The 14,227-nt window shown below is 35.7% G+C and overlaps 1 protein-coding gene across 3 annotated transcripts in view; it reads right to left on the bottom strand.

The window, feature by feature from the left end:
* Positions 1-14,227, bottom strand: part of PKN2 (protein kinase N2) — a gene marked incomplete at both ends in the record, with an annotated part of 134,049 nt that overhangs the window by 19,049 nt on the left and 100,773 nt on the right. For 2 of the 3 annotated variants that reach the window (XM_080690755.1, XM_080690756.1), the window contains 8 exons: positions 4,991-5,167; positions 7,839-7,930; positions 8,009-8,084; positions 8,172-8,299; positions 8,822-8,948; positions 9,139-9,313; positions 9,843-9,918; positions 10,207-10,350. In XM_080690755.1, the coding sequence (XP_080546881.1) occupies positions 4,991-5,167; positions 7,839-7,930; positions 8,009-8,084; positions 8,172-8,299; positions 8,822-8,948; positions 9,139-9,313; positions 9,843-9,918; positions 10,207-10,350 (995 nt within the window). The remainder of the gene's footprint in view (positions 1-4,990; positions 5,168-7,838; positions 7,931-8,008; positions 8,085-8,171; positions 8,300-8,821; positions 8,949-9,138; positions 9,314-9,842; positions 9,919-10,206; positions 10,351-14,227) is intronic. The other variant, XM_080690757.1, reaches the window with a different exon arrangement.

Below are 14,227 nucleotides of genomic sequence, written 5' to 3'. Positions count from 1 at the left end.
AAAAAAAAAAAAACAGAAGCAGTTAAGTTTTGTTTGGCTTTAGACATATTAATTTTATTTTATTTTGTGGTACTGGGGGTGGAACCCGGGGTCTTTTCTACCTCTGGACTATATTCCCAGACCTCTTTTATATTTTATTTGGAAACAGGGTCTCACTAAGTTGCTGAGAGCCTCACTAAGTAGCTGAGGCTGGATTCAAACCCGTGCAATCCTCCCCACGTACTGAGATTACAAGCGTGTGCCACCACACCCAGCTAGACATGTTAATTAAAAAATTTTTTTTTGGTGGTAGTGGGGGGTGGAACCCTGGGTCTACCTCCGGACTATACTTCCAGACCTACTTATAATTTATTTGGAAACAGGGTCTCACTAAGTTGCTGAGGGCCTAAGTAGCTGAGGCTGTTTTCAAACCTGTGTGATCTTCCTGTCTCAGCTTCCTAAGCATGGAGATTACAAGTGTGCGCCACCATGCCCGGCATACACACATTAATTTTAAACTGCCTATGAAGCAGGTGACAAAATCTAGAAGTCAGATATATGGATTTGGGTTTCAAAGAAAATGTAAGCCTTGATAAATATTAACTCATGAGGCATGGGGCCATGTTTTTCAACTTTTATTCTAAATGCATTGTATAATACCTGATATATGGTAAGCTTATCGAATGAGGGAGAGATGAATTAAAAACGTAAATTTACAGAGACACTTGGAAAACTAGCTAATGATATAGGCAACAAGATATATATTTTCTCTACAAAATATACATAATACCCGTACTTGCCCTAAAATACAATATTTAATTCATCTATTTATCTATCTCATCTCATTTCTACTGCTATACAAAGATATAACTACTCAGTTTGGTGAATGTTCTTGTAATTTTCTAGAATAAATTAATATTTATATGTAGATAACAGAGCTGTATTTTAAATTTACTTGTTTGCTTATTTTGGTGGTACTGGACATGGAACCCAGGGGCTTTTCTACCTCCGGGCTATACTCCTAAGACCTATTTTATACTTTATTTGGAAATGGTCTAAGTTGCTGAGAGCCTTACTAAGTGGCTGAGCTGGCCTCAAAACTGTGTGATCCTCCTGTCTCAGCCTCCCAAACGCTGGGATTACAAATGTGTGCCACCATGCCCGGCTAAATTTACTTATTTTTTAAGAAATGTAACCAAAATTTAGAAGAATTTAAAAAATGCTTTTAGAAATATAATTTGCTTCAATATTAGATATTTTTTGGTATTGGGGATTTAACCAAGGAGTATTCTACCTCTGAGGTATACCCCCAGCCTGTTTTATTACTTATTTTTATTTTTTTTAATGAAAGGCAGACTGCCACATACAACACCTCATTTGGATGTGTCTGGAGGTTTGGAAGCTTGACTACCCTGTGTTCTCCTACAAATGAACCTTGAGAGTTTATTAGGAGGTTCTAGCAGGGGAGTGCAGCTACTTGGATACCCCTGACCTAAGACCAGTCCTCCTCTATTGGGGGAAAGTCATCCTCTTTGACTGAGTGCACAGTTTCAGGAGAGACATACATGGATGGGTGAGGGAGAAAGGGGACACCCACCTAGCCATCCAGATCAGCCAAATCAACCCTGGCGATCAGTAGGGTGAGAGATGTTGTAATCAGATTGCCCTTTTTTATTTTTTAAATTCTGAAACAGAGCCAAGTGTGGTAATGCATACTTGTAATCCCAGTACTTGGGAGGCTGAGACAAGAGGATCAGGGGTTTGCGGCCAGCTTCAGCTACCTAGTGAGGCCCTCTGCAACCTAGTGAAACTTGCTTTAAAATAAAGAATAAAAAAATAGGGCTGGGGGTGTAGCTCAGAGATAATACGTCTGGGTGGTTCAAACCCCAGTACTGGGAAAAAAAATCCGAAATAGGATCCTGCTATAACCTGTGATCCTCCCGAGTATTGGGATTACAGGCATGCACTACTTCACCTGGCTATACATTAGATTTTATTTTATTTTATTTTGCGGGTCTGGGGATGGAACCCAGGGGTATTTGACTTCCGAGCTACACCCTCTGCCCTATTTTTTATTCTTTATTTTGAAACAGGGTCTCACTGAGTTGCAAAGAGCATCACTAAGTAGCTGAGGCTGTCTGCGAACCACGATCCTCCGGTCTCAGCCTCCCAAATGCTGGGATTACAAGTGTGCGCCACCACGCCCGGCTTACATTAGATTTTATATCCTAAATTATTAGTTTAAAGAATTTATCTAAATTTTGTTAAACATGGTCCTAAAACTGCTTAAGATATTTTAAACATTTTTCTTTAGCAAATATATTTTGGTGGTAAGACAGTATCATGACAATTATAAAAATACTTTGACTTTGCTTTTTTCTCTGTAAACAGACTGCCCTGATAATACTCAACTTAAGAAATAACTGGGTATACTATCTAACTTAAGTTTTTCATTGAATAATACTTACATGTCAGGTATTATGATAAATATTTTCATTTATCAGATTATTTAATCTTCAAATCAAGCTTTAAAACAGATATTTTAAAGAAACAGACTATGAAGCTAAGAGAAACCAGTTTGTTTAAAGTTACAAAGCTAGAAAACAGCAAAGCTAGAAATCAAGCTATTTCATTCCATAATTTCAAGTTGATAAAATACAGATTGCCTAGTATGTGCCAGGTACTGTTCCACAGTGAACAGGACAGATGCTACTTGCTCCTTCCTTTTAGTGAGAGTAATTAGATAATGAACACGTTAAAAAAAAAAAAGAGATGATTTAGGGTAAAAATAAAGTGATATGAAGATAAAATAGAAAAAAAAAAAAGGATAGAGGGCCTTGATTTGGAGGTAAGTGGTGTGGTGGTATGTTAGAACATTCAGGAAAGGACCTTCAAAGCAATGACATTTGAGCTGGGATCTTACTGATCAGAGTACATACTTCAGATTCTGAGTACTGCAATATGGCATTTCACTAAGCTTAATTGGTTTATCTGTAAATGATTTGTATTCTCAATAAGGTCTCACTAAGGTGTGGAGGGGCTCATTAAGTTGCTGAGGCTGGCCATGGCCTGCAATCCTTCTGTCTCAGCCTCTCAAGTCCTGGGATTCCAGGTATGTGCCACTACGCCTAGCTTACATTTTTAAATATTTGAGAGGTGAATAGTAGCTTCCTACTACTTTCTGACTCTGCTCTTTTTTCAGTGTTCCACTACCTACCAGAACTAATTCAAATTTCCTCACCTAGAACTTGAAGGCTCTGACAGTACTACTACTATCTGTTCTACATACCTCTAATGGTTATGATAAGAATCTCAGTGAAAGTGCAGCACAAATGTCAGTTGCTGTTTCACCAGAATTTAAAGATATGTGTGTATATATATATGTATGTATATATACACATTTATAAAAATTCATGAGTAAAACCAATAAAGGTACCATTGAGTTTTTTTTTTTTTAAATCTTTTAGGTATATCTTAGAGGTAAGAGTTGAATGGATTTGCTAATTGTCTGAAGGAAATCGAGGATCAAGAATGACTTCCTTCATTCTGGCTTGAACAATAGGCAGATAATACTGCTTTTGTTATTGCTGTTTAGTAAGATGAGGAAGGCTAAAAGAGTAGCAGTCCTGAGTAGTGGCAGGTAAGGTAGAAGGGGAAAAAATTCTGTAGTTCAGTTTGAGATGCTAAATTAGGTGCTTATCAGAGTTACAAATGGAAAAGTTGGCCCTGAGCTGAATACTATCAGAACTGGAAGGTTAGGAAGAGGTCAGGGCTGGAGATATAAATTAGGTAAATATCAGCATGCAGAATGGTAGTTATTAAGAGCATTTTCCTATTTCCAAATTCTAGCTCCACCACTTAAGAACTATAAAACTGAGATAACAGGGAAAATGAACACACAAATATACACGTGTATACATGCTCAAGTGTTTACTATTACTTGTTTTTATGTATTTAAATAAGAAAAACAATAACACTATTAAACTAAAAAACCACAAAAAGGATTCATAATAAAGTCTACTTTTTAACCCTTTCCTTGGAGGTAATATGTATACCTTAACTTGAACATTCCTAATTTTGGATTCTAATTCCAAATTTTGAAATCTGAAATGCTGTCAAATCTGAAACTTTTGAGCATAGCATTAGATTCAGTTTCAGATTCTGGAGAATTTAAGATTTTTAGATCTCCTGGTAAATTCTATGCAAATATAAAAATCAAAAACACTTCAAAATCTAAAACATTTCTGGTCCCGAATATTTCAAATAAGGAATACACTCTTATACCAGTTTCCTTATAATTTTTCAGAGATATTGTTACGGACAAGCAAGTAAGTACTTGATTATTTTTATCCTGTAAGAATGCAAACATCTATATTTTATACAAATATATGATATAGGCTTTTCTATACTTTTTTTTCTTAAACCTAATGTACTTTGAGTATAATCTGTCCTTAAACTCATGGTCCTGAATGTCAGTCCTAGGAAGAAAAACAAATAGCAAGAAAGAGAACAAAACCCAAAAAACTAAAATGAGCCTAAATTGTGCATCTAAATTAACAAGTAGGATTTAAGGTAATCCATAAAATTGTCAACATGGACAACAGAGTAAAAAAAAAAAAAAAAAAAAAAAAAGCCTGTGGCAAATAGGCAAGTAAGAAATTCTAATATTTCTTTTTTTCTTTTGTGGTACTGGGGATGGAACCCAGGGGAATTCGACCTCTGAACTAAACCTTCAGCCCTATTTTTTATTCTTAATTTTGAAACAGGGTCTCACTGAGTTGCAAAGGGCCTCATTAAGTAGCTGAGGCTGTCCTCGAAACACGATCCTCGTCTCAGCTTCCCAAATGCTGGGATTAAAAGTGTGTGCCACCACGCCTGGCTTCTAATATTTCTTACTGGCCTTTATTTTCTATTAGTGAGGGGGGAAAAAATTAAATTCAGAGGTTTTTTTTGCCTTCCCTGAAAGAAATCAGTCATGGAAAACTCAGACAAATGTGTAAAGCATACTCACACAGCTCTTGGTTCAGAAAAGACATCAGTATGAATGTGCATCATTAGGTCCCCACCGGCAGCATATTCCATTACAAAGCAAACATGCTCTTTGGTTTGGAAACATGCAAAAAGGTTCACCAAAAAGGGATGCCTTACACTATTCACAGTTTCAAATATTCTTTTTTCACACATCAGGCTGTAAGAGAAAACATTTAAAAATGAATAGACTCTTTTAAAACTTTTAGCTGGAAATAACATTTTTTTATAGCTTACTAAATGTTAAGGATAAATTTTAACTATTTTACCTTCCAAGTCATAAGATGTGTTTTGATAAATGCTATGAAGCAGTTCTATTTGATGTATAATTTTAGCTGAAATATGTTAAAACTGGTGTAACAGAGTGACTGCAGCGCCCATGTTGGCAGCATTAGAGTAGTGTGCATACAGGCACGGCTGCTGGTTGGGGTGGAGTGATGTGTGCTGTGCTGTGCTGTGCTGGTGGTGTGTGTGTATGGAGGGTGTGCTGGGGTGGAGCCTAGAGCTTCCTACCTCCACCCTCACCCCAGACCTATATAATTCTTATTTGGAAACAGGCTCTCACTAAGTTGCTAAGGCTTGCTTTGAACCTGGGATCCCCCGTCTTAATTAGCCTCCCAAGTACTGAGAATACAAGTGTGTGCCACCACTCTGGGTATGGCTAGTTTTTAAAAAAGGCTGAATTAGGGGCAAATTGTGGGCATTCATCAGGAATTGGTCAGAGAATTACCAACTTGAAGCATATTTTTAAATATTTAGTGTGTATATCCTAGACAATTTCAAAGACAGTATTTATAGTTCCTAAGCTCTAGTGTTCAAATTATTTTCATATAAAATATGAAGTAGAGGCATATATATGCTGCACAAAAATTTAATCTAGAAGTATAAATGAAAATAAAGAAGGTATATGAATAATTCTATAACATGCTTCAATATTTCCTGAGAACAATATAATTTTCTACAATATTATAGAAAACTCTAGCTATCACAAATTTCCCCCTTAAGGATTAAAAAAGGTTATTAAAGGTCACGGGAAGCTGAGACAGAAAACTATACATTTAATGCCATCCTCAGCAAGTTAGCAAGAACCTTAACAAATTAGCAAGACTGTTTCAAAATACAAAAAAAAAAAAAAAAAAAAAATTGGGCTGGGTGTGTAAGGTATACTGTCCCTGGGTTCAATCTCTAGTAGAGGGGAGGAGAGAGGGAGAGAGGGGGAGGGAGGGAGAGAGAGAGAAAGAGAGATAGAACAAATACAAATAAAACAATGTTCAAATTTACTGATGTGGAATGTTAACTTTCCCCAAATAGAAAAACAAAACAAAACAAAACAAAAACCACTCTTCCTTTCCCTGTAAATATTTAGCAAATCAATTTGACTTAAAACTCAACTTATTTAATTTTTAGTATCTGACCAAAATATATCAATTGATATACCTTAAGTTTTACTTAGGTTTTTTTTTTTTTTACAAACTAGCCACTTTTTCTGTTTCTACTTGTGAGACTGAAACCAAAAATTGACAATAACCTCTGTTATTTATTTATTAGTAATGGGGACTGGATCCAGAGGTGGTCTACCTTTAGGGTCTACCCTAGCCCAATTTTTTATTTTTTTTGTATTTTGAAACAGTCTCACTAAGTTGCCAAGAGCCTTGCTAAGCCTGGAACCTGCAATCCTCCTTACTCTGCCTCGTAAGTACTGAGATTACCAGCAGGCATGCACCACTATGTCCTGCTGCTTTTATTTTTAAATGGAAAAAAAAAAAAATGCTTATAGCACCTATAATCCCAGTATATGGGAGGTTAATAGGATCATAGTTTTGGTAAGGATGCAGTAACTAAGAGAGACCCATGTATGTCACATGGCACTGTCAACACTATTTACATTATGATGTAATAATGTACCAATAAAGCATATTGAAAAAAATAAAATTTATAATTATTAATAAAAAACGGGCTGGTGATATGGCTCAGAGTTAGACTGCCCCTGGATTCAATCCTCAGTACCACTAACAAGAATAGTTTAGAACTTATTTTGTTGTTGTTCAAAACAATACTACGGCATTCCAAAAAGGCAAAGTAAAATATTTAGGCCAGAGTATAATGGTTTGGATTTAGAATTTTCCCCTAGCCTTCACAGAAATAAAGTAGCAATGTTGGAAGCTGGGCTTGGCTGCTGAGGGGGCGTGGCCTTGGGGACTATATAGTTATCTCTCCTTGCTTGTTCTCCGCTTCCAGCCTGGCTTCTAGTTGAAAGACGCAGAGCCTTTCACTCTCCTCATCTCTGCTTCCCACCAAACATGATCTATAAATGACATTTTATCAGTATTATAAGAGGAAATGAGACATAGCTTTAATTTTTGACATCTCTATTTATAAAAATCTTAACAGAACCAATCAAACATTTCATTGGTATCCACTAATCACTTAATTTTTATATGAATGGTAAAAAGTGGACAGAAAAAACTTAATTTTTAATTAATGTAATTAATATCTCCCTCTTGCCAAGTATATATATTTATATATTACTATGAAATTGGAAAATTTTGCTGTTGGAATATATACAAACAATTTTAATTTTAAAAACTAATGTGTCAGCTGAGTGTGGTGGCACATACTTGTAATCCTAGAACTTAGGAAGCTTAGACAGGAGGATCACAGGTTCGTGGCCAGCCTCAGCTACTTAGTGAGGCCCTCTGCAACTTGGTGAGATCCTGTTTCAAGAAAAAGAATAAAAAATAGTGCTGGGGATATAGCTTGGAGATAAAATGCCCCTGGGTTCCAACCTCGGTAACCACAAAACAACAACAACAACAATAACAACAACTAACCTGTCTACTTCATCTCGAGCCACAATATCTCCTTTCTTTAAGGCTTTTATAGCAAACATCTCATTTGTATGTTTATATTCAGCCAGAAGCACCTAAAATGAAATTAAAGTAATTATTTTCTATGTGAATTATCAATTTTACACATACTCCAAAAAATTCCAAGTGATTACCTTTCCAAAATGTCCTCTTCCCAAGACAGCACAACATCTAAAATCTTGTAGATTAAATTGAAATCTTTGCTGAGATCTGAAAGGAGTAATTTCATTTAAAAAAATAAAGCAATAAAGCATGATACCAAGTATGCAGTAGCAAAACATTGTAAATACTCTTTACCTTCTATCCACAAGCTCTTGACCACTATATCCTAGGTCTGAGTCAGGAATATCAGTCTCATATTCAAAATGGGATTTTGGAAGTATACTATTTCTGTCATGCTCAATATCAAAACTAGTTTCCAAGACCTGTAAAATATTAAATACTTATTAAACCATAGAAAAATGCAGAAAACAACTTATTTATTAACTATAAAGTTGAAAAATGAAAAATTCAATATATAAAAAATTTAAATACTAGTTACTCATATTTATGGCCATTAATTTATAATTACACTCATCTTACAAAAGTAAAAAGCTGACACATTATTATTATCATCTTCAATGCATATTGAACCCAAGTTAGAAGATAAAGAGTGTTTCAGGCAACATGACATCTTCAATTAACCCTGCTCCTTTGCTCCTTTTAATAAGACTATTCTCCCTCTGTTGGTCTAAGAAGACCCAGAGGCTAATGATAATGTTCTTACATTATACTCAGAACTTCTCTCCTGTCAACTTGTTCTAATTTAGTTAATAGTGCATTCCTAGAAATATAAATACATAGTTCAGTGGCAATTTTAATTGAAATATATACTTAACTCACTATAATGCTTTTACTGCTAATTCGTTTGTTAAAAAAAGAATTATACAAAGTTTTAAATGCCTTGCCTGTCCAGATGTATCCAAAACTCTTAATTCAGATGAGTCATCTATTTCTCCAAGAGAAGAAGCACGTGGTGGGGCTGGAGGAGGTTCAGGCTCAAGATCAAAGTCCAATTTTGTTACTGTAGAATCACTTACAGAAGATAAAGTAATTTACCAAAACAGCAATCTAAGGAAATTATTTTAGACAGTTTTTAAAATAAAAGTAAGCTAGCTTTAAAAAAAACTGAGGTTCTCAGTATAACCACTGTAATCAATATGTACAAACGACACAACAAGAATAATCTCCTATTGTACATTATTTAAACATCTTAGACACATACCTAGCCGCAGGTGCTAGCTCAGGGATGCGGACATCAACTACTGGCACTGTAGTAGGCACAGGAGTTTGAGGGCTAAAGGTGCCAGAATGATTTACTGTAGGAATAGCTCTTCGCACTAGCCTCCCCCAAGTGGCAATATTAATATTCATTTGAGGAGCTCGGAGAAATGTTTTGCCTGTAGATATTATGAAGAAAACAAAACAAGTAATTTCTTTACATTATTACCAAAAACTGTAATTTAAAAACTCATTCATTAACTTAGGAAGAACAAACAATATTTGTCACTTGAGAAAACTAGTTCTTAACTATTTGCTATTAAATGCTATAATAATAAATAGGTAAGACATTGTTAGGTTTTTTTTTTCCTTAAGTCTTGCAATATGTAGTTAAGGTTTTAAAAGCAATTCTTATCTTTCAAAAATACCCACTATATTTAAGGATGAATCAATGATGCGTGGGTTTGCTTCAAATCATCTAATAGTGAGTGGATAGGACATGGATAAAAAAATGCTAGATACTAGCTGATTACTACAATTGCACACTGCACTAGTCTCTCCACTTAAAGATATGTTTGAAATGTTCTGTAATAAAATGCTAGATATAAATGAACAGAAAAAGGAAAGAAACCACAGATGGATATTACTTTAAAAATAATTAGATTTAATAAATTCCAAGATATTTTGTATTTGATTCTTAGCAATTACCTTGCTGTTTTGAAAAAATTTTCTTTTGTCTTTGGAGTTTTGGTCTTCTTTCAATTACTGGATTAAAAAAGGTAACCTGTAGTAAAAAAGATTCAAGTTGACATGAAAATAGCACTGGATTTATGGTTCACAAAATCCACTAAGCTCCTAAGATTTTAAAGCTTAGGGGAATCTTAGCTATAATTTAGCCCAACCCCTTATTTTCTAGATGAGAAAACAGACCTTGAGAGGATAAGTGATTTTTCTCAAGGTCACATACCTACTCAAGTGGCAGAGTTGAGTCAAGAATTCAAGTCATCTGTCTTTCAGCCTAATTTCAACATAATTTCAAACATAGTTACACACATTTAATAAAATATATTACCTCTGCAAATAAAGTACCCTGTGGTTCCAAATAGAGACACATGCCATGCCGCTGGTTGTCTAAAAAATCTTCTAACCTCAGAAATTTTACAGCACACAGAGATCGCCAATCACGCCAATAAACTGAAATTTCCAGTTCACGTGACTAGGATAATTAAAAAAAAATGTGAAAAGACATCGTTGGACAAACACTTGAATAAAATAGCACAAAATATGAAATACAAATACAATAAACAAAGATAACAAACACAAACATCACACTATTTAAAATAAAATTTTGTAATGTTTCTGGATTGTATATTACCTTTAACAAACTTTAGACAGTCTCTGGAGAAGGTATTTCTAAGGTACACTTGAACAATGCACACTGGGAACCAAAACAGATGAATGACCATTGAAACTTTCCTCCCACTTGACACCTCAATCTTTCTGACTTCCCTTCTCCACATGTACTACTGCTAACAGACCCCAGTGCTTGACTCAAAGAGCCCATGTCAGGCCTTCTTATTTCTTTGTTCCAATGCTGAGTCAGAGAAAGGTCTGCAAATAGCATTTATTCTGCACTTACAATGTGCTATACACTGTGCTAAGAACTTTAGGAATACTGGCTTATTTAATCTTCAAAGACCACCACCAGGTAGCAAAGCTGGTGAGTGCAGCAACCTGAGTGGGTAAAGATGAAAGAGGAAATTCAGACTGTGCTTTCTACAGAAAAATGTGCATTTATTCATTCTCTCTCTCTCCCGCGCGTGCGCTCTCGCTCTCTCTCTCTTACACACACACACACACACACACACACACACACACACACACACACACACACACAAGTTCAATGTCTAAAATCCAAGGATCAGTAAATATATTATACCATGTTCATATAAGAGAATATACAATAATTATTAAAAATAATGCTTAAACCGGGCATGGTGGCACAAGCTTGTAATCCCAGCATTCGGGAGGCTGAGATTAGAGGATCGCAGTTCGCGGACAGCCTCAGCTACTTAGTGAGGCCCTCCGCAACTCAGTGAGACCATGTTTCAAATTAAGAATAAAAAATAGGGCAGGGGTGTAGCTCAGAGATCAAATGCCTTTGGGTTCCATTCCCAGACCCACACACACACAAAAAAAAGTGTAAATAGGAGAACATATTTAAGGTTTTAACAACCTAATACTAAATGTAAACATAAAACATAATAAGTTGGAGTCAAGCCACAAATTGACCTCTACACATATGTAATTATTGATATATTTTAATTAAAAGTAATATTCTCATCCATTATTTGCTTTTTCAGGCTATGTAGACCATCCACAAAAAGAGATGAATATTTTTTCTTTAGGGTCTACAAAGCAATAAACTACTACTTTTATATAATAACTTTCAATTTATAAACTTATGCATTTTATTATGTAAGTTCCTGGTGTACATAATAAAATTGTTTAAATTGTAAAACTAGTTGGTACAAACAAATGCACAGACAGGTAGAGGAAATATAAAAAATGAATCAAAACACAATGTTCTAGAAGGACTCATAGCCAATCAGAAAAAGAATTAAGACAAATATATCAATGGTGCGTGATCCCAGGGCCTCCTCCCATTTCCTTCTTTCTGACTTATAATATGGGAGATAATACTTGTCAAGGAAGGGAAAGTATGCAATAATTTTAGGATTAACAATCGATACACAAATGCATGGGCTACTAATGCTATCATATTCTATTTGAGTTAAAAGGTTAAGTATTTTAGAAACAATTATTTTTGGAATAAACTGGAAGAAAAACTGTTCTTTTATTGTTAGATTTCCCATATTTATTAAGTATACTAAAAATTCCAAATGTAACAGAAAAATTTAATCACAAAGATAGTTTTAAACATTTTTTTTTTTGGGGGGGCGGGTCTGGGGATGGAAACCAGGAGGACCTCCAAGCTACACCCCCTGCCCTGTTTTTTATTCTTTATTTTGAAACAGGGTCTCAATGAGTTGCGGAAGGCCTCATTAAATAGCTGTGGCTGTCTGCAAACCACAACCCTCCAGTCTTAGCCTCCAGAATGCTGGGATTACAAGTGTGCGCCACCATGCCCAACAGTTTTAAACATTTTAAAATAATTTTTCCTAACTCATAAGTACAAGAAAATTCTGGTATGCTATTTATATAATATTCATATTGTTCCCTACCTTTTGAGTTCCAGCAAGTCTAACATACTTGTATACTAGAGAGTTTTATTGTGTGTGTGTGTGTGTGTGTGTGTGTGTGTGGTACTGAAGATTGAACCCAGGGGCATTCCAAGCTACACCCCCAGCCCTATTCTATTTTGAAACAGAGTCTCACTAAGTTGATGAGAGTTTCACTACATTGCTGAGGCTGTCCTTGAACCTGCAATTCTCCTGTCTCAGCTAACACTCCTGGCTTATACTGAAGATTTTTACTGTAATATATAGCTCTTCAAAATAAAATAATATTCCTCAGAGTTGGAGCTATATTGCCTACCATGTGTGAGACCCTGGGTTCAATTCCCAGTATTGCCATCCTAAGCCCCCAGAGGGGATTGGAATTTAAATAACTTTTTTTTTTTTTTTTTTTTTTAGATCATGGTAATAGAAGTCTCCTTTCTTCCTAACTTCTTCCATGGGAAGGAAAACTTATTAATGATCAGGCAGGTGCCAAACAGCAAAGACTTATTATTCCGCAAGCATCTGCAAAGTGCACAAATCCTGGGGATGGAATTAGTATGTTATAAATCCATACACTCTGACTGGTATGGTGGGACACACAAGTACCAGTACTTGGGAGGCTAAGATAGGAGGATCGCAGGTTTGCAACAGTCTGAACTACTTAGTGAGGCCCTGTGCAACTTAGTGAGACACTGTTTTAAAATAAAGAATAAAAAATAGGGCTGGGGCTATGGCTTGGAGATAGAATTTCCCTGGGTTCAATCTCCAGTACTGGAAAAAAAAAAAAAAAAAAAGAAATCATACACTATCACGCTGCTAAAGTTGTGACATTATGCTTTAATCTGGACGAGAGAAGATCCAGTCACATCATTTTTTATTTATTCTAACCATTCTGGTAAAACCAATATATTAACTAATTTCTCTTTCCTGTCTCTTTATTCCATGTTTCAAACTGAAATGTGTTACAGATATGAGATTGGGATGGAAGTTCACCTCACAGATTTTAAGCTAGCTCTCCTGAAGTAGTGGTACCTGTTCTTCCTGTTTTTGATATTAGAGATTAAACCCAAGGGTGTGCCACCACTGAGTTATATCCCCAGCCATTTCATTTATTTTTTTATTCTGAGATAGGGTCTTACTAAGTTGCTAAGGCTAGCCTAAAACTTGCAATCCTCTTGCCCCAGCCTCCTGAGTCACTGGGATTACAGACATGTGCCACTGCTCCTGGAGCTTTCCTGGAATTCTACAATGAGGACTTAGATATAAAGCTCTACAATGAGGACTTAGATATAAAGCTCTTTACTTTTTGTTACTTTGCATTGTTCCTTGTGAATAACACTTTCTTTACTACATTAAGAGAAAGGCCCAGGCTGTCATCTAGAGATTACGTCAGTACTACATAATCTATGTTACAAATCCTCAATATTTTTTTTTAGTCACTAATATCCAGTGTACTTTGGGAAATACCTTTCTGAGAAGCAAAGTACCATATAGATATACTTAAGCTACCATATTACGTGATGGCACTACTATTAGAACTGAAGTTGCAAGTGTAACTGCTGGTTTCTGAGCAAGTTCCCAGATGAAGAAGTTAGTTTTATAGGGCAAAAGCATGCTAAGAGATCATTTGAAACTATAGAAGCAACACAATTCTAGATGGAAAGCCAGGTGTAGTGGCTCACGCTTGTAATCCTAGTACAAGAGGACCACAGGTTTGAAGCCAGCCTCAGCTACTTAGTGAGGCCCTCCACAACTCAATGAGACCTGGTTTCAAAATAAAGAATAAAAAATAGGGCAGGGGGTGTAGCTCGGAGGTAGAATGCCCCTGGGTTCCATCCCCAGACCCCCCCC

Source organism: Muscardinus avellanarius (assembly GCF_963383645.1).
Source record: "Muscardinus avellanarius genome assembly, chromosome: 3".
NCBI lineage: Eukaryota > Metazoa > Chordata > Mammalia > Rodentia > Gliridae > Muscardinus > Muscardinus avellanarius.
This window is presented reverse-complemented; position numbering and strand designations above follow the sequence as displayed.